The sequence below is a fragment of the Asterias amurensis genome, chromosome 11, assembly GCF_032118995.1.
Source record: "Asterias amurensis chromosome 11, ASM3211899v1".
NCBI lineage: Eukaryota > Metazoa > Echinodermata > Asteroidea > Forcipulatida > Asteriidae > Asterias > Asterias amurensis.
This window is the reverse complement of record NC_092658.1, coordinates 19063578-19084408: the sequence shown is the minus strand read 5'-3', so window position 1 is coordinate 19084408 and position 20831 is coordinate 19063578. Positions and strand designations below refer to the sequence as shown.

The 20831-nt window shown below is 38.5% G+C and overlaps 2 protein-coding genes across 4 annotated transcripts; one reads left to right on the top strand and one right to left on the bottom strand.

Annotated features, from left to right (window-relative positions):
• Positions 1-1320: 1320 nt before the first annotated feature.
• LOC139943746 (enoyl-CoA delta isomerase 1, mitochondrial-like) lies at positions 1321-11541 on the top strand. 2 transcript variants are annotated; one of them, XM_071940522.1, is made up of 8 exons: positions 1321-2173; positions 4374-4439; positions 5509-5636; positions 6369-6515; positions 8066-8164; positions 9975-10056; positions 10763-10879; positions 11372-11541. In XM_071940522.1, exons 1-8 carry the CDS (start codon positions 2161-2163, stop codon positions 11536-11538), a joined length of 819 nt encoding a protein of 272 aa, XP_071796623.1. In that variant the 5' UTR covers positions 1321-2160; the 3' UTR covers positions 11539-11541. The 2 variants fall into 2 exon arrangements, with proteins under 2 accessions (XP_071796623.1, XP_071796624.1); XM_071940523.1 differs by lacking the exon at positions 1321-2173 and adding an exon at positions 2802-3904.
• Positions 11542-11572: 31 nt separating this feature from the next.
• Positions 11573-19121, bottom strand: LOC139943748 (uncharacterized). 2 transcript variants are annotated; one of them, XR_011786885.1, is made up of 3 exons: positions 18883-19121; positions 12082-14851; positions 11573-11968 (listed from the first exon to the last, which is right to left on the bottom strand). XR_011786885.1 is itself a non-coding variant. In XM_071940524.1 (2 exons), the coding sequence occupies exons 1-2, from the start codon at positions 18989-18991 to the stop codon at positions 14556-14558; spliced, it is 405 nt and encodes a 134-aa protein (XP_071796625.1). In that variant the 5' UTR covers positions 18992-19121; the 3' UTR covers positions 11573-14555. The 2 variants fall into 2 exon arrangements, 1 of the variants encoding a protein (XP_071796625.1); XM_071940524.1 differs by having other exon boundaries at positions 11573-14851.
• Positions 19122-20831: the final 1710 nt, after the last annotated feature.

The window sequence follows — 20831 nt, the reverse complement described above, 5'->3', positions numbered from 1 at the left end:
AACAAAATAAGTCCTTGAAAACCTGTGACAGAAGATAAGATTTGAGAAGAGATTTGAATGTTGTGGTACAAAGACAAGATCTAAAAGTGCCAGAGAGTTCCAGATGCATGTCGCAGCTGAAGAAAAAGACATTTCACCCCATGAGTGTCGAGATTTGGGTTCAATGAGAAGAAGCATTGAACTTGATCAAAGATTTCTTGATTGAGTGTAAACTTGAAGAAGTTCAGAAATGTAGTGGGGAGCCTTGCCATTAAGTGCTTTGTGGACAATGAGCATCAGCTTGAAGATAATTCGTTGAGAGATATGGAGCCAGTGTAGTTGTTTCAGAATGGGGGTGATAGAAAATGATTTCCCAGACAGTGTCACAATAATTTGGAGGTGTTGAAGACGGGAAATCTGGTTGTTAGGAAGACTGTAAAAAGAGCATTGCGGTTGTCATGGCGAGCAGTAACAAATGCATGAATGACCTTTTCAGTGGTCATAATGAGCAAACACGCACAGAGCGACTGGCTGTATAACCCAGGCATGATATTCTTCTTATTTTCTTCTGATTCAGAGTTTTTTATTTGCCCTTGGAAGACAGACAAACTGTGATGAAAGCCTGAAAAGTATACTAAAGCCTACATCATGTTACATGTCCATGTAGGTCAGCTCTTGCTCTTTTTTTTCCAGGGAACAACATCTAAAAATAATATAACAATGGGCAGTTCTTACATTATAGTGTTTTATTTATCATTGGTTTTTCTGAAAGGGCTTATTATATCTAGGGACATTTCAGGGACATAAAGTTACGAGACTAAGTGTTGTAACCAGTAGGGGATGGGGGCCGCTTGCCCAGAGCGCTTGCCCTTCTCTTGAGTGCGGCAACAGCCCCCCCCCCCCCCCCCAATGTTTAGTTACTGGCACCGATATCATCTGCATCTGTTACATGTATGTACTGTACCAACGCCCGGTGTGGCTATCAAGTACATATTATAATTATACATGTATTATATACTTTATTTCCCCTCAGTCAATACATGATAGAAGGTGATTAAGTGGTGGGTGTCTCCAGAAAGCAAAGCTTGTTGGAGTAGACGCCCATATGACGTGTGTAGCTTAGAGATATTAATTACACACACGTAACAGGTTTACAAGGTCACGGGTAGTCTTGGTGCAAGACGTTTCTCGTTCCCTTTTCACGCACACCGCGGCCAATTCACCGACAGCGCGCGCACCGATAATATAGTCCACTACCGCCCCGTGGACTATAAGTCAGGTGAGTCGGTGCGCGCGCTGTCGGTGAATTGGCCGCGGTGTGCGTGAAAAGGGAACGAGAAACGTCTTGCACCAAGACTAGGTCATGGGCAGCCTATAGCCCTACCTAGAAGTTGATGTAGGTCATACAGAAGTAATCCTTATTATACACGTAAATTGTATTTGAAAAAAAAATATATCTTTCTGTGTTCCGTACTCCAGACTTCTCCCCACTCACTGAATGTAATACTATCACTGTCCTTGAACTTCGCTCTTGAAGGGGCGCAGCAAAGTTTTCCTCTGGTATGGGCACTATGATTATGAGGAACACGTTAATTTGTAATGAAATCGTGCAAAGGGCAACGCAGCAATGGCTATGTGTACCATGGGTAACTTTTATAGGCTTGTACTATGATATACTCCAACCATGAAAGAAATCAATTCTCAGATCTGGGATCTAAACTTGGACTAACGAGTTGAAAAGAGACTACATGTACACCCTTCCCAGTCGCTTAACACAACTCCTGACTAGCGAAACACAATAGATCTATAGTCGTCATAACTTGCGGTTTCAGTTCAGTGCTTTTTGCAAGAGAAATACACCATTTTTTACCAGTCAGTGTTATGCATGGGGAAACCCAACTAAACGGAAAACCTTCAATACAATTCGCTATACACAAAGCTTCACTCTAGTTCATTTTCCTGGGGGTTTTCAATGTTATTTCTAGACGCATACTGTGCGTGGGAAGAACTGAACTTTCGGCAGAACAGGTGTAGGTAAACACTAGTAGTACCACACCCATGTGATTGAGAGTGTATTAGGATAAAAGCAGGGGGCGGGGCTTTACTTTCAAGTGGGAACTACTGTTCGAGATTACACCCCCTGTTTGTAGAATATCGAGTGGCTTAAGATTGACTTGCGGAATGTCAAAGACTGGTACGTACATTTCAAGTATATAACATTACATTATTTATGTAAATTATTAGGCCTATAAGTGTATTGTTATTTTTTATTTATTTTTCATAATACCATTTTTAGGAGTGCATTATTCAACATCATATTTAAGCCAAAGTTATTTGTCGGGTAAATACAGGTATTATACTGTTGGGTGTCTCTGAAACACACAGGCTTGCAAACAAACTGTGATAATATTTAGCCTACGTCATATAGGTCTACACGGACGGATTAAAAAGGTATTTGTACAAGAAATTGTGGCCATTGTGTAACACTCTTACTTATAGCCAAGGCCTAAAACTGCTTCATGTTCCATCATAGCGACGAGTGGAAAGCATAACTTGCTTACAATTAATTGACGCTGGGTCGCAAAAGTACGTTGCAACGTGGAGTGTTGACATAGACACTTCTATGTTCCCGACACCCATCGTGTATTTTACTTTAAACTCTAACCCCAAACCCCAACTTTTGCGTGTAAATCACGAGGGGTTCTCGGAACATGGGGTTTTCCGAACAAGGGTGTCTGGTAGAGCATTCATCGCACACGGGTGGGTTATTGGGTTTATGTGTGAAGTGCGGTTCACATATCCATGGAGCCTATCGAAGAAAGGCAACATTGGGAAATCACAGGGGGGGGGGAAACAAATTTTCCTACACTTATGGCCACTTAAAATAAGTTCCCGGTGCTTGCATGTTTTTTTTTTAAACAAGCCATTTTCAGCGCTCCTGCCGAGTGTTATAGTTTAGAGTCTACGTCATTTGCTGGTTATTTTATCTGAAGTAGATGTAAACAGAAACAAAATTGTATGTATGTAAATTGAAAAATACTTCTAAAAAAAATAATGTTTAGGCCAACTAGTTATGAAAGCTTACATTTTTACACTGGCAATTTTAAATCTGGGATGCACGGTCTTTAATCTATGGCGGGACTCATGTCCAATTAACCCCACTGCACGCATGCTCGGGAGCACTTTCAAATACATGCCTCATAAAGCAAATCATAAAAATAGCACTTTTAGCTGGAATTACTTCCGGGTTTATCTAGTGTAGGCCTACTATACTATCGTGCGATTTATACTGTGTATGGTTTTGGGGGTTGTATCGTTATTATTTCGCCGAGTATGATTTTGTTCTGATAAGAACTTGTCCTTCAGAACTGGGCCCATTTTGGTAAAACTGTTAAGCAGAAAACACTGCTTAGGAAATTTCTTAAGCAATTATTTAGTCGGGCACCAGCCACAACAATGCGAACGTAGTGTAATTTAATTTGGACTGGTAACCTGTTTCTGCTATAAGCAACTCTATTCTGTGCTAAGCAAGTTTTTGTGCTACCGTATGAGCCCTGGTGGAACTTTTTCTTGTTAAATTGATAATGTTAACTATATAATGCTCTATATAACTCGGTCACTACGATCTCACCAGTCACATTGAGCCCATGAATTAATTCCGCATGCATTCCGTAGCCACATTCAGTAGTCACATTTCTCTCACTGTGAATTGTTATCGTTAGCTTTTCATTTCTTGTGCTTTTTTTTAGTTATTTATTTCCTGGTTAGTTGGTTGACAATTTAACTTCCTAGTTGAGTTCCTAGACTTCTACACGTAGTTTATTCAATTCAACTCGAATAAAAATAGCGTTATTTCCGTACTGTAGGCCTATATAGTAGACATGCAGACAGCAATGCGTGAATTAAAGGCAGTGGACACTTGTTGGTAATTACTCAAAAAACTATTAGCATAAAACCTTACTTGGTAACGAGTAATGGGGAGCTGTTGAAAGTATAAAACATTGGAAACGGCTCCCTCTGAAGTAATGTAGTTTTCGAGAAAAAAAGAGTAATTTTTCACGAATCTGATTTGAAACCTCAGAATTCGATTTTGAGGTCTCGAAATCAACCATCTAAACGCACACAATTTCGTGTGACAAGGGTGTTTTTTTCTTTCATTATTATCTCGCAACTTCGACTACCAATTGAGTTAAAATTTTCACAGGTTTATTATTGTATGCATGTTGAGATACACTAAGTGAGAAGACTGGTCTTTGACAATTACCAGTAGTGTCCAGTGTCTTTAAACCACTGTATTTATAGACTGCTATTAGTATAACGCAAGACAAATGTTAATTTTCTCATTTCATTCATAGCCTGGTGTTTTTATAATGATTTTGATTGATTGGATTCAGGTTTGACTGTTGACATGAATCCAGCACAGAAACTCGTGTCCGTTGAGAGGGACAAAGACATGAGAAGTGAGTATAATAATGTAGAAATTATGTTCTCTACTGTTATGCGCGAAATTATTGTTCAAAACGAAAACATTTCTTTGCAAAATCAGCAGGTCACTGCGAAGTAGTATTGTGTGAGTTCGATTAGCTTCCATGTGGTCGACCCCGCAGTGCTCACTCGGGTGAGCCCCTGACACTCGGAGCTAAACGAACCATCGGCGGCGTCATGCACCTGGGGCCAGCCCCCAAGTGACCCACTCCACAAGCAGGTCACTGGGGGCTGACCCGGGTGAGCCCCTGGAATGACGTCAAAACTATTTGAGCGTACCGGGGCAGACTGGGGTCGACCCAGGGAAGGTAATCGAACGCACCCATGGTCTCTCAGTCATGCGGCCATCTTGTTTTCTTTCTTAGATGAAGGTTTATAATCATGTCCATTTTCGAAACCATTGATAAAATTTAGTTATGTAGTCACAAGGTTGTGGGTTCGAATCCCCCAAGCTATTCGCTGATTCATTTACAATGTTTTGAACAAGAATTGTCATCTAGTGACTAAATCACAATTACTGTATTTGTGCAATTCATAATCATGGACGTCAAACAAATGTCTGTATGAAAGAGATTTGCTGTTGCCAGTTTGTATCGGAGTTTGCTGAATTCTCTTGACAGGAAGATCGTTAGCAAGCAAACAAAAATGTGCGAAAACTCAACCACTTATTTCATAACTAGGCAAAATGTTGTGCGGTGTCTCTATACCCTTTAGGCTTTAGCATAAAACTACAGCAACTGATAAGTTTTCGCCCAAAATGTCGACTTTATCTCACGAAGTTGACCCGTGGTGTGCGGGGATATGGGAAATAAGAGAATTGTACATGATCTGGGGCATTAGAAGATAGAGAAAACTTTTGGTAACAAACAATAATATTCGATCGTTTAATAAAATTAAAAACACTGCGTTTTTTCCCTCTGATAATCTCACTTGATTTTATTTATTTATTATTGACATCCAACAGCGGATAGCCGCCACTAACAGGAATCATTATAAACTATGTATGAACATAAATTTAACAATATATAACTTGAATGGTTTTAGCTGTTGCTGTCATAAGTCTCAACCGCTCACCAACAAATTCCCTGAACAGAAAAGTCCTACATGACTTGATCACGATCATGGACGACTTGGAGCAAGACTACAGCTACAAGGGAGCCATTCTTACATCGGTAAGTTGCGATGAGTAATTTAAAGGCAGTGGACACTATCGGTAATTACTCAAAATAATTATCGGCATAAAACATCACTTGGTAAATGGGGAGAGGTGGATAGTATAAATCATTGTGAGAAACGGCTCCCGCTAAAGTGACGTATTTTTCTAGAAAGAAGTAATTTTCCACGAATTTGATGTCGAGACCTCAAGTTTAGAATTTGAGGTCTCGAAATCAAGCATCTGAAAGCACACAACTTCGTGTGACAAGGGTGTTTTTTTCTTCCACAGTTATCTCGCAACTCCGATGACCAACCGAGCTCAAATGTTCACATGTTTGTTATTTAATGCATATGTTGGGATACACCAAGTGAGAAGACTGGATTTTGACAATTACCAAAAGTGTCCATTGTCTTTAAGGTTTATGTAACCTGTGACACATTGTGTGAGAGAGAGTAAGGGGTACTAAGGCGCAGAACAACGTTTCAATCCATATGCTCTGATTGTCTTCAGGAAAGCCTGTATAGTGCTAGTAAAAAAGTGTCGACCTGTGATTGAATGTGTTGCGGTTACGTTTTAACTTTTTCTTTTCTCTCTGTAATGAGTGTGCGACTGTATACAAGGTGGCAGAAACGCCCAGGAAATTTCCTGTTAATTTCACCATAATTTCAGTTTTCATGTGGTCACTGTTGCTATTAATCTCAGCTTCTTCTCTTTTTCTCACCCACCCCCAACCTCCTCCTGTACTCAGTCGGTTCAGGCTGTGTTTTGTTACGGCCTAGATGTGGCCGAAATGTACCAGAAAAGTTTTGATAAATTCAGAGATTTTTGGAAGGCTCTACAAGACGCCTGGGTCCGGCTCTACACCTCCAGACTAGTCACCATAGCTGCAATTAATGTAAGTACCCCCCCCCCCCCCCCAATCCCAAAGCACATTTCTGTATTAAAGGCAGTGGACACTAATGGTAATTACTCAAAATAATTATTAGCATAAAAACTTACTTGGTAACGAGTAATGGGGAGCTGTTGATAGTATAAAACATTGTGAGAAATGGCTCCCTCTAAAGTAACGTAGTTTTTGAGAAAGAAATAATTTTCCACGAATTTGATTTCGAGACCTCAGATTTAGATTTTGAGGGCCTGAAATGAGGTCTTGAAATCAAGCATCTGAAAGCACATAACCTCGTGTGACAAGGGTGTTTTTTCATCCATTATTATCTCGCAACTTCGACGACCAAGTTGAGTTCAAATGTTCACATGTTGAGATACACCAAGTGAGAAGACAGGTCTTTGACAATTACCAATAGTGTCTTTAAGCAAGACACTAAACATGATTGCTTTGTAAAGTTTGGGAAGTAGTGATTTTCTGCTCTACCAGCCAAGCTCCTAGTGGATGATACCCATGCCTATAACACATCATTTACGGTGAAGAGGTAACCCCGTTTCAGCCCCAGGAGTAGGTGGCGCACAGATTGGAGTGGCCTCCCGGCCGTGTGTGTCTGGCAACTTGCATACAAAAAAATGAAAACATAAAAACATTATAATTATATTGGTTTCCCTGCCAGTGTCAACAAAAATCCATTAATACCCGGCTCATTCCATTTCGTTTGGAAATAAATGCTCAGTCAACAGGACTAATTCAATTTCACCAGTTTAGCATTCACTATTCATGAAATTGAACTAATATTAATTGGCCGGGTGGACCGTTAACAATAAATTATGCGTTCAAAGCACCTTCCATTACTGATTCTCAAAGTATTGTTCAATTTAAAACAGCGCCTATACAGAAATATGAAATAATGAAAGAACATTACAGACATATAAAGCAAATTAATTTGACAAATATGTAAAATTACAACATAAAAATTATACGATGAAATTTTCTCAGAATGGTTGTGAAGTGCGTTACTCAAAAGATGTGGTTGGAAATTAATTTACTGATAAATAATACACGCTTCGTGGATGTGTAAGTTGTTATCGTACGTCTTAAAGGCAGTGGACACTATTGGTAATTACTCAAAATAATTATCAGCATAAAACCTCACTTGGTAACGAGTAATGGGGAGAGGTTGATGGTATAATACAGTGTGAGAAACGGCTCCCTCTGAAGTGACGTAGTTTTGGAGAAAGAAGTAATTTTCAGGAATTTGATTTCGAGACCAAGTTTAGAGTTTGAGGTCTCAAAATCAAGCATCTGAAAGCACACAACTTCGTGTGACAAGGGTGTTTTTTTCTTTCATTATTATCTCGCAACTTCGACGACCAATTGAGCTCAAATTTTCACAGGTTTGTTATTTTATGCTCATGTTGAGATACACCAAGTGAGAAGACTGGTCTTTGACAATTACCAATAATGTCCAGTGTCTTTATGTTAAGATCATACTTTTATGGATCATTTTATCTCTCACAATGCACATTTGACCCCTAATAATTTATCTATACCTGCAGGGGACTGCCGTGGCCGGTGGGTGTCTTCTGGCACTTAGTTGTGACTACAGAATCATGGTGAAGGGCCCGTATTCAATAGGCTTACCAGACACAGTCATTGTAAGTTACAGAATCCAGGATAAAGGTCCCAAATCATTGCGAACAGAATTACAGTCTAGTGTTTACCTGTATTGAGGAAGCTGAACTTGTACTCACATATTCCTTGTGTTCGCCCACATAATGTATTTTGCAGCAAACACCGATTTGGGTAAACCAGTTCATTTGCAAATAATCGTATACCTATAGTCTAAATAGCTGGTTATAAATAGGTTGTTATTGAACGGTTGTCGAGTAACAGCACTTTAATGTTTTAATTTGTAACAAATTAAAAACGTGCAGTTCGTGTAATTTCGAACGATGGCCATGTGACCATTCAGCTCCATTATTTGCCAAATTCAATATATTTACAATGTACAATACCACCTTAATTTGGGAAACCTATATACCTCTTCCCTGTTTACCTAAACGTCCAAAATGCATGCGTTAATGGACATTTATTCGTTCAATTTTTACAGAACGTCAATGTCTAAAATTAGTGTTGTTCATCGAGGCATCTCATACTGGAATAGTTTAAATAATTTCTTAAAATAACCATCCTCTTTATCTGTCTTTGTAAAAAACTTAAGAGCTCAGTTCCTCGACTCATATTTATAAACTAAGGTGTAATTTGCAAGGTTTTTTTCTCACACTTTTATTGTCTGCTTCATTTCTCCTACGTTAAAGATGCTATGTCAGATTTTTGGCCGATTTGACCGAAAAATTGTTGATTTAAAATTCAATAGGTACTTTGATGGGGGTCGAGAAAGTTACAAGCTTTCATTTGAGCCATTGCTCGAAAAAGTCCGCCAATTATTAGTAGCAGTGAAATAAAGTGCTCAAAATTAGTTTTTGTAGGGACTCCGACAATTTTTTTTTACGTGACCAATTCTTATGTGTTTTATAAGAAACGTTTTAAATTTTTGTCATGGTTCCTGACCATTAAAAGTAAAAGTAAAAAACAATTCGTTAGAGCGGGTGATACTCTTTGAAATACCATTCACTCAAAAATCTATTTTTTAATGTTTGGGGCCAAAAATCTGACATAGCATCTTTAATGTTACCATACCTTTGTACCATGACGTGTGTTTGTCTGTTCATAGGTTAGTCAAACAAAGCATCTCGCTTAGCCTTATACCTAAATGTTGTCATTATTTTGATGCTTATTATGAATCCTTGTGTACTTAAAGGCAGTGGACACTATTGGTAATTGTCAAAGACTAGCCTTCACAGTTGGTGTATCTCAACATATGCATAAAATAACAAACCTGTGAAAATTTACGTGAAAATTTGAGCTCAATCGGTCATCGAACTTGCGAGATAGTAATGAAAGAAAAAACCCACCCTTGTCATACGAAGTTGTGTGCGTTCAGATGGTTGATTTCGAGACCTCAAGTTCTAAATCTGAGGTCTCGAAATCAAATTTGTGGAAAATTACTTCTTTCTCGAAAACTATGGCACTTCAGAGGGAGCCGTTTTTCACAATGTTTTATACCATCAACCTCTCCCCATTACTTGTCGCCGAGAAAGGTGTTGTGCTAATAATTATTTTGAGTAATTACCAATAGTGTCCAATAAAAACAACCCTGTCACACGAAGTCTAATTCTGAGGTCTCAAAATCTAATTCTCGAAAACTACGTTACTTCAGAGGGAGCCGTTTCTCACAATCTGTTATACTATCAACAGCTCCCCATTGCTCATTACCAATGAATATTTTATGCTAATCATTATTTTGAGTAATTACCGATAGTGTCCACTGCCTTTAAAGTGCATCTCATACATGTTTTTAGACAATACAATTATTTGTTTCTTCTGTATTATTTCTTTACGCAGGGCCTGACTAACTCATCATGGGTCTTTGAAATGTTCGCCAGAGTGCTTGGCAACAGACAAGCAGAGTTGAGTCTGCAACTCGGTAAGGCCTATATTCTTACTTGGTGTACCTCAATGCATAAAATAACAAACCTGTAATAGATGAGCTCAATTGGTCGTCGAAGTTACGAGATAATAATGGAAGAAAAAAAACCTTTATCGCACGAACTTTCAGATGCTCGATATTTAACGACTTGTCCACAAGACTATGCACCTGGTGGTTCGGTGGTTCGATGGTTCAATGGTCCGCTTTGGTGGTTTGACTTACTTCGGGCTGTAAAGGCCACTTTGAAATGGACTAGAACATACAAAAACAAACTCTCTGGCGGCACAGCACATAAAGGTTTTACATATTTTGCATTAACATAGTTGTTCCCAACGAGGACCCCAATAGAACACGTCAAAGTTATTGGCTTTTGAGGTTATCAGTTGACAATTGTGTGCAGTATCTCTATCTTGTGTACTGGTTGGTTTATCTTATTTGATTGTCTTTTATCATGTTTTTGTGTATGTATTTTTGGCATGTTCTTGATGTATTTTTCTTCCCCGAATAAATTCAATAAATCAACCAATCAATCATTAGAATAGATACAAAAATAAACTACCACAAAACCATTTATGTGTTATTAGTTGTTGGTGGTTTGTTTCGTGTAGTAGGCCTACCTTAAATGAAATGTTATCAACCTGGGAAATACAAGACGCGTGGTCAAAATATTGAGAGTTTAAGTGTCCCGGTATTTTCTAAACAGGATTGGAATACACAATAAAGGAGGCTGTGGAAGTCGGGATAGTTGACAGAGAAGCACATCCTAAGAAACTGATGGACACGTGTAAGGAGGAGATGACAAGATGGCTGAAAATACCAGGTCAGCTGAGAGTTTTCCTTCTTTTATGTTATACTATTTGAACAATATTTATTTATTTATTTTTTATTTTTTTTTTTTTTTGGGGGGGGGTCGTTGGCCAATTTGAAATTGCGGTTTGGGACCGGGCTCTAACAGCCTTGGCTCCGTCTGCCTGTTGAAACCCCGTCACAAATATCGGGTTTTCTGTAATTGAAGGAGGTTCAAGCCCATGCTCGAACCGTAGTTTCGAAAAGGGGATTGGTTGACCATCTCAGCTTCTACTGCTTGCTGAAAAAAAAACCAGATGCGCCCTCGTTTCCAAAACTGCAGCACTGCTTTGGAACGTTCTGTCATACCTAGATTGTGGCTTAACTACCAGGGGGGTCAAAGGGTGGAGCAACAAAAGCCCCGAAATAATATTGTCTTTGCCCCTTCACCCCCCCCCCCCTCTCCAATGAAAATAATATTAACACCACTGTATAATAGTGTTTATTTCTTTGCTTTGACCCTTAGACTTCTCTCGGGTCCGAACTAAGAGGATGATCCGAGAACCCGTTGCCCTGAAACTGACGGGCAACCCCGAAGGCGACACACAAAATATGTACAGCTATATCAGCCAAGAGGTTGTCCAAGAAACGCTGGGTAAAGTACTCAAGAAAATAAGCAACCCATCAAAATAAGAATAATTAATCAACAAAGCAATGCATTCATTTTTTAGGTGGTATAGTTTTTAGGGCGAGAGGGCAATCATGGGTTTGTTTAGGGGTGAATATGAACCGGACTATATGCAATCAGTAACTGGTTACTTATTCATGTGCAAAAAAAATAACTGGTAGCTGACTTTTTCAAGTTAAAATAAGTGTATGACAATCTAGAAAAGGAGTAGAGAACAATGTGTACTGGCATTACGGTAACAGAATGACAATTATGGGTTCACCCTGATCATGAGACCCCTTGCATATGACGTCAACATCCCAAACAGCGCCCCCACTGAGGTCAGTGAAGTTTTGGCCGAGCATTGTGGTGTGTAGTATGTACACGAGGTGTCCATTGTTTTACCCCGGCGATGGCGGTCTATGCAAGGGGTCATTTTGTTACAAAATGGGACACCTTTTGGACGTTAGGTGGCAGCAGACTAACCGGGTAAAACCATTGTTCTCAGTAACGGCGCATGCTCAGAACTACGTAAACAATGGAAATTTACCTGATAAGTCTGCTGCCACCTAGCGTCTCGTATTGGAAGGGTCTAATGTTTTTTTTTCCTGGCAAAGCTTTAAAACGAAGGCTAGACCTACATCTAGTCTTGAAACAAAGTTAATTGTCAGAAACGTCGAGCAGAAACCGACTCTTCCCAGAGCCACTACCACTTACAACAGAGGTGTCACCACAAACGTTACTTATACTAATAATAATAAAATAATAATAATAATACAAGTCTTAGAAACCGCTTATTTCGAAATGTTTTACTTTTTTCAGTGTACAAAGTGAGGTTTAATATAGATGCATGTGTATATATAGACAAAAACAACCTCTAGGAAACTACATTATTACAAGTTCAGTCTTTTCCAAAAAGACGTACTTCATCTGGGCTATCGTAAAAAAAAAATCGAAGCTAAACAACGGCTTAAAATTATCCTTTGGTCCATAAAAAATAAATTCAATGTATTTTCAAACATCTTTGAGAAACCTTTTGACTATTGAAATGTTTTCTATGAAAACAGATAAACACTAATAACATTACAGTTCAGAACAACGGGTTTACGTAAATTATTAACTGTTGTTATTCTAATGAATCAAGTTATTATATCAACAGGCATGCAATGTCAAGTATAATTTACGATAAAGCTCCATTAAATATTCTGAGTTTGGCCACAAAAAACTTGGAAAGCACAACCTTTTCAGTGAGTGAGTGTGTTTACGTTGAATTATTTATAAGTCATAAAACTTTAGGCACTGGTTTTTGCATAATCCCATTAAGTCCATTCTTCGGAAAAGCAATTATATGGAGATAACAGGTGTGAGTTGTCAGACGAAAAGGATGTGTCTTTTTGTTGCTTCTTACTTTAATGGAGCATTCCCGTATTGAGGAAAATGACATGTGGTCTACACTGTGCATTAAAGGAAACAAGTCATTATGCAAATTTATGCTAAGTTAGTTACATGCTAATTGGTTGGCCTGCCCGCTTGTGAAGCGTGACGAAATTGCACTGTTTGCCTAGCCCATTTCGCACTAACCGGGTCTATCTGAATATTATAGCAGTCCATATGAGTACACGCAGCGATTTTTAACCTTACAATAATTTTGTGTGCATTTGTTTTACTCCCAAAATGGCAAGCATGACGGACAGTAGTAGCATTTGGCGTTGGTTAATGGGTCCAGTATAATTATTGAAACTTTCTATTTGCAAACTGACTATGAATCAAATATTGAGATAATTAACAACACTGACAATCACAGTAAAATGATGGAGGAACAAATCTACTAAAATATGATTGTTATATGTGTATGTTGTCCTGAGGGTAATCAAGACTATAATACCGTTTTCATTAAAGCCAATTTCTTTTAACAACAATCGAAGATCGGACATAAATTGTGTATAAAAGTGCACTATCTACAATTATTACTACTCGATGACATAAATTTAAATACTGAACTTTTGAAAGAAAAATTTCTCCGGCCTCTTATAAATGCATTCACATGAGCGCAATTCGTTGTACAGTAGTCTTATGGTTAAGGGATGATCTACAAGAAGCTTGGAGGGACACGTATGCACACACAGCTGCTGTGTTGCAGCCATCATTTCTTTGTTCTGTACACTTGAAATCATATTCTTCAATACCGTATAAACACTGTGTGGACGTGGGTAAGTCCACTTAGTGTTTCAAGTCCATATACAATATGTGGACTTCAGCTGCACTTTAACTAAATATCCCGCATCGCAACGGGGGTTCTCATTTTTCAAATTCCGGCTTATAATAATTGACGAGAAGATAAATGCGAAGAAAATTATTCATTTAGCTTTAAAGAATTATTGTCAAAGTTAAAAAAAAATGTACTCCTTTGGTGCTTGCTTTGCTTTGTGCTTTCAATTATAATAAAAACGAGACCTGTGATGCTGGTATGGAGTCTACTGCTGCACCATACAATATCTTTTCTTTTTAGAGTATCAACTGCAGCCGATTTCGCGAAACGCTAGGATTAATTCTATTCGAGTTAGGACGAGTAACCAACTTAGGATGGGTTCAGTGCGTCCTAACGTCTTCGGATACGGAACTGAACTCATTCTAAGTCTTAACTTAGTCCCAAGTTAGGAAGAGTTTGGTGAAATCGACGGCTGCGTCTTCGAACATTTACAAAACTAACTCGTCCTGTAAGATTAAGTTATGAAGAGTTTGATGAAGTCGACGACTGACATATTCGGACATTAAACGGAACTTTTGAAAGTTATTTTTTTTAACTTTTATGCTCTCCTGGGCACCCCACTGTTGTTTTTCTTTGTTTTCTTAAATATTTTTAATGTATGTATGTGCTTGTAAATGTGATTGCCCGAATAAATATTATTATTATTATTATTATTATTATTATTATTATTAACTAGCTAGTCCTATAAGATTAATCCTAAGTTATGAAGAGTTTGATGAAATCGACGGCAGTCACCTAAAAGGGTCCCGGTCCCAACCAGAACGAAGATTCCTTTTAGAATCTGGCGTTACAATTGGTGCATCTCCGCTCCTTCATCATAAGACAACAGATAACCCCGAGCGGGAAGAAACAAATGGCGAGAATGATTCCGCACGCCGTGTAGCTGTCTGCTAACACACCGGCGTGACACGTCGGACAATTACCCACCATGACCACCTGAGTAGCCGGCTGCTGCTGATGCACCACAACATGTGATGCCCCTTGTTGCTGGGGTGGTGGGTATCCCTGCTGCTGCTGTGGTGGGTAACCCGGCTGCTGTGGTGGGTAGCCCTGTGTGTTTGGTGGACCAGCTGCAATAAAGATCAATAAACATAGAAAAATGAGCATTTAAAGTCACCTGGAAGTGGTATTTTTTCAAAATAAAGCTTTTGTCACGAATATATGTGTTGTGATGAGTGGAATGTGAATAAGCATATACTCTTATGTTTGAAAGAAAAACATTCTATTTCCAGGTGACTTTAAGATTCGGGGTAAAATTACCGTGTCAGATATGGCGACGATGTAACTATTACAGGCTTTGTGATGGCAACCAACTCAAAGCATTCATTGAATGTTAAATTTTCATTGGGATAAAGAATATTCTTTTCTTTTTTGTGGGTCAAAATGAATATAGAATTCATTTACATTTGAATGTTCACATTCTTTGGAAAAGTAGGACTGTAATATTACTCATGAGTTCGCAAATGTCAACAAAATGGCGTCACTGTTTAGGCGGAATGAAAGAAAACCCATAAAGGACATTGTATTGTGTGTCCCATTGGATGGATATGTGTAATGCAATAAAATGTATGATGGATGAATGAATGAATGAATGAATGAATGAATGAACCTCTCACCCCTAGGATATTTTAATCATGGTTTACTCGGCCTGGTGGTTTTGTTTAGCTTAAATTGTATACCCTTTTGTGGTTTTTAGACTGCCTTTTCTAAATTTAGAGTTGTTTTTGAAATATTGTATTTGAGTGGAAAGCGCATTGAGGCCCGGCATAAGGCGCTATATAAATACTCTTTTGTTATTATTTATTATTAATGAATACATCGAATGCTGTGTAGGCCCTGCCATGGTATTGTGTAATGTACGTCAAAGAATTGAGTATTGTGTGGAAGGGGAAACAACCATTTTATTCCTAGCTCCATTGAAGGAGTTGTCATGACAATAGCCCCAACATTGATGACGAATATATACCGCCAATTCATCAAGACCACAGCAGTTTAACTGATGAAACAGAGAAACAAATAAACGATGAGACAAAATGCAAGTTTAAATCAAACAGCCAAACAATCATTGTGGGAACAGGTGTGATTTCAAATGCTTCTTGAAAATATATAGTGAATCGGCAGAGCGCATGAGATGGGGGAGGCTTGTTTTTAGAAGTAAAAAACGTATTTTGGTTGCGAGGAAAGATTAGAACACGGCGGTTATGGCAGTTTGTTCCGGCAGATAATGGCAGCTAATGGCAGTTAATCGAACCGACCTTTGCGTACAAATCTTCGCTGCAATGATTATTATTAATTCAGTAAATTATACGATGCGTCAGAGGATGATACGATGCGTCATGGGGATGATGCCATTAATGGCATTCAAGTCATTTAGCTCAGCTTTTTAGCTTACACTTGCGTGTTTTATCTGGACTGTTTTCAGCTCAATCCCACTTTCTGCCTTACAGTATATGAAAGTTATTAAGGCTTTTTCGCTATATAAACGGAAATTAATGTATATGCCTTAAGGATCAAAGCTGACAGGCTGCACACAGTATACGGCTAAGCCTAATTGACGAATGTCGGTCTGATCTTGTATTACGATTATTATTTGTAGAAAAAAAAATGCAGTAAAAGGCTGGATTTTGTGCAAATAAGTTGGTTTTAAAAATGACAATTTTCTTTATATTTTGATAGTAGAGCCTAATTACCACGACCAGGTGTATCTTGGTGTATCTCAACATATGCACAGAGTACCAAACATTTGAGCTCAATTGAGCGTCGAAGCTGCGAGAGAATAATGTAAGAAAAAAAAAAAACACCCCTGTTGCACAAGCTGTGTGCTTTCGGATGCTTGATTTCGAGCCCTCAAATTCTAAATCTGATGTCTCGGAACCAAATTCGTGGAAAATTACTTTATCTCGAAAAACTACTTTACTTCAGAGGGAGCTGTTTCTCACAATGTTTTATACTATCAACCTCTCCCCATTACTCGTTACCAAGTAAAGGTTTTATGCTAGTAATATTATTTTGAGTAATTACCAATAGTGTCCACTGCTTGATTGGGACAGTGTTGCTCTCGTCGGTTATAGATTATAGTTTATTGCTTGTTTCACCGGGGCTGTTTTCAGGTCAATCCCACTCTGCCTTGCAGTATAGGAAGAATAACGCAATTAAGGTTGTAGCTCTGTATAAACGGAAATTAATGTATATGCACCGAGGATAAAAGCTGACAGGCTGTACACTGTTTACGGCTAAGCCTAATTGATGAATGTCGGTCTTATCATGTATTATGATAATTATTTGAAGGTGAAACAAATGCAGCCAAAGGCTCGATTTTAGGCAAAAAAAAAAAAAAAATTCTCGTTTTTTTTACCGCCCAGTTTATTTTAAACATTTTATGTTTATATTTTGATAGTTAGAGTTAAATTAAACATGTAAGGTCCAATTTATGGCTGACTTAGTTCGCAACTCTGGATTTAAAATGTCAGAGGCTGGTTTTTATTGTTTTTATTTAAGGTAAGCAAAACCAAATCCGCTAATGGTAGGCCTGGATAAATTAACAACTACCAGTAAATTTCTGTGGGGATCCTTATATTATCTCACGGACGCCTGCCTTGCACAAACATTAATACGAAGTTTGTACGTTACATTTTATGCATTGTCAGATTGTGCGAAAGTAGGCTTTTTGTATGTCTTTCGTTTTAAATTCAATCCAGTTGATTTTCAATACGACATGTTTTTCACAATGACATTCTCGTAAAAGGAAAATCATTCAACAGTAGCTTGTATAGCAAACATGTTTACAGTATGAACGCATACAATTTACCTTACTTAAAGCCATTGGAAACTTTCGGTACAGAAAAAAAAATAAGGTTCACAGATTTACAAATAACTTACAAGGTTTACAGAAGGTAATGGGGAAAGACTTCTCTTGAAATATATTCCATGAAATGCTTTACTTTTTGAGAAAACATTAAAGCAATATCAATTCTCGATATCGAGAACTACGGATTTATTTTAAACACATGTCATGACAAGGCGAAACGTGCGGAAACAAGGGTGGGTTTTCCCGTTATTTTTTCACGACTCCAATGACCGATTGAGCTTGATTTTTCACAGGTTTGTTATTGTATGTATAAGTTGTGATACACGAAGTATAGGGCCTTGGACAATACTGTTTACCGAAAGTGTCCAATGACTTTAAGCATAGCTTTTGTAACCTTCTCATGAAGACAAATATAACATGTTTACAGTAAGTAAGCATTTCATGAAGAGCACAATTGGTTAAAATTGTGACGTACTCGTGCGTCGCCTAAAATGCGCACTTCACTGAATAACGCACATCAGCGACATTGCCCATTAAGATGGCACATCCAATATTATTCTGATGATGCAGTCAGGTGATTTGGGTCAATACCTCTCCCCACAGAAAGGGAAACACTTTACAAGACAAAGCGAACAAGGCCATATGAATAATACAATATAAAAAACAATAACAGTACAACGTCATCGTTATTCTTGTAAAAACTCGCCAACAGAAAGAAAATCAGGTCATGCATTGATTTGTTTGGTTTACTTTACACACAAAAAACCAGACAACGAATGAAACATTTATATAGTGTGATATTCTAGCCAGGCATACACAGACAATAAGATGACACCATTCGGTACGCTGCATAACTATACTTTTGAAAACAAAATGCGAAAAGGTATCTTTATATTATAAGGGACTAACCAAGTGGAAACCAACAGGAAAACTGACACCAACCCTCTCCTTAAAGTAATGTTTCTGATACGCAAAATAAACCATGCAACTCTCAAATTATTATTGTTTATAGACGTGACTTTTCAAAAGACACATTAATATATAAATCATTCATTTTTCATGATTTCAAAACACAAAAAACAGCCGACCGTGTCTGATGCTCATTCCAAACTTGCAGGGATGGATGGTGTAATGATGCTTGATATTATTAAACTGCATCGGGGGTAAAAAAAATATTTTGGTTTTACCCGTGGACCGATGTGTGTTAGCACTGTATATAACAATTTTAATATATCAAAAATATGAAAAAGAAATAACATAAAACGAGGTCGGCAAAAATCGAACCAAACTCACGCTGTCCCTGCGGTGGATAATCCCCGGGAGGTGGCGGGTACCCATGAGCGCCGTACGCAGGAGGCGGTACCGCACCCGGTTGCTCGTCCATCTTTTTCTCGTTCTCCATTTTTCTACGGCCTATTTTCTACATCAACAACGTATTATGCGTGTGTATTATGCCTCCCCTGATGATACCACAAGAATGGTGGCTAGCTGTTTGCCAATGCTTGATGGTACCAATGTCAAAGGTGAATAGCTGTACAGTTACTAGCCTGGGCCCCTGTCTTTATCCGCAATGATAAAGACAGGTCCCTCCCACTAGATCCAGTGATTCCATTGGATACAATCTTATCATTTTGATAAACGTGCTGTGACATAGATGCCCAAACAGTCACTGCTGTCACATCCGCAATTGAATTTGACTGCGTATCTTTACGTGAAATGAGGGTAGGTCAGAGGTGAATATACAAGCCGGTCTCGAGGCAGGTCTCTGGCGTTATTCACGAGCCTTTGACGTCAAATGTTCAGGCTAATGTAACATCAACAACACACCCACGCATCAACCATCAAGCCTTGAAGCGTGACGTCAAGACAACCATCAAGACACGAACGTGCCGATCGTACATTACGATTACGAGAATGCGAGTTTATTTTCCTCCCGTTATATCCAGTGCATTTTTAATGTTCCACAACCCTCATGGCAAAACCAACGCAGAGGTCGCTTTAACAGTGTTCAGCGGCCATAACAGTGCAAATTCTAAATATTCAAAAATACACGAAAAGTACTTTTATGTCTCAGCCTTTATAGAATAAAGAGGAAATTAATCATTGACACTGCTCAAGTTGACTATATGCAGTATGTTTCTCTCACTCATGGCAAACCAACTCAGAGGTCGCTTTTACGTTCATGGATGTTGCAGCCACCAGCTGCCCCGTACAAAATGCACAAAAAAATCAAAAATACTTTCAAGTCTCACAGCTTTTTGCAGTAAAGGGGAAAATATTCGTTGACTCTTGAACTTTTTGCAGTAAAGGGGAAAATATTCGTTGACTCTTGAACTTTTGTCCTCTGCTCAAGTTGATTATGTGTTATAGGATTAATATAGGATTTGAGGCATTGAGTGGTGATGTATCATTGTAACACCTTAGTGTACCATACTTGCCCGGTAGAGTTTGTTAGTGCGGAGTAAATATTTATCGGATGTTCGGGAGACTTCTCAGTTCTGAAAATGTAAAATGTTTCTCATGCTGGCACCCAACGCAGAGGTCTCTGCTTCGTATGTGGATGTTACAGCCACCAGCTGCCTTCAACAGTGCAAACGCTAAATATTCTAAAATACCCGAACAATATTTTCATGTCTCATCTTTTTAGAACAAATGGGGGAATTAATAATTGACTCTTGAACTTGTATCCTGCTGCTCAATAAAATTATTTGGTGAGATGAGTTCCAGGGCCCGTCGAGTAAAGGCCCGGTCACACAGGCCCCGATAACGAGAACGAAAACGATAACGATACAAATGCACGCCCTCGATTGGTTGAATGAGCGTGGGCGTATTCTGCGTGGAGCAATTCAGCCAATCGCGAGCGTGCATTTTTATCGTTCTCGTTTTCGTTCTCGTTGTCGGGGCCTGTGTGACCGGGCCTTTAGTCTCTATCCAGATAAAAACAATATGTGGTTAGTCATTGTGAATTAATAAACGTAAATCCATGTGGCACCTAACAAAGCTGCGTATTTTGTTAATCAAACTATGATTTCGTTTTGAAAACCCTTATTTCTGGTATTACCTCCCCTTTTCTCTCGATTTGTTATCGTCCGGTTGTGCACTTTGTGTCATCTAATGTAGGCCCACTGTATGTGTTATGGTTTGACTGGGTATAAAATGAAAAACAGCTTTTATGATGAGCTTATTCTAATCAAGTATAGATCAAAATAAACAAACCAAGTACATGTATAGATAAAATAGAA

Bases quoted from the DNA above. Each gene is read 5' to 3' on its own strand.
- LOC139943748 (XM_071940524.1), bottom strand. From the start codon at position 18,991: ATGGAGAACGAGAAAAAGATGGACGAGCAACCGGGTGCGGTACCGCCT. The intron at 14,852-18,882 runs GTGAGTTTGGTT...TCTTTATTGCAG, and splicing joins TTATCCACCGCAGGGACAGC to CTGGTCCACCAAACACACAG.
- LOC139943746 (XM_071940522.1), top strand. The intron at 4,440-5,508 runs GTGAGTATAATA...GAATGGTTTTAG, and splicing joins GAGGGACAAAGACATGAGAA to CTGTTGCTGTCATAAGTCTC. The intron at 10,057-10,762 runs GTAAGGCCTATA...TTTTCTAAACAG, and splicing joins AGAGTTGAGTCTGCAACTCG to GATTGGAATACACAATAAAG.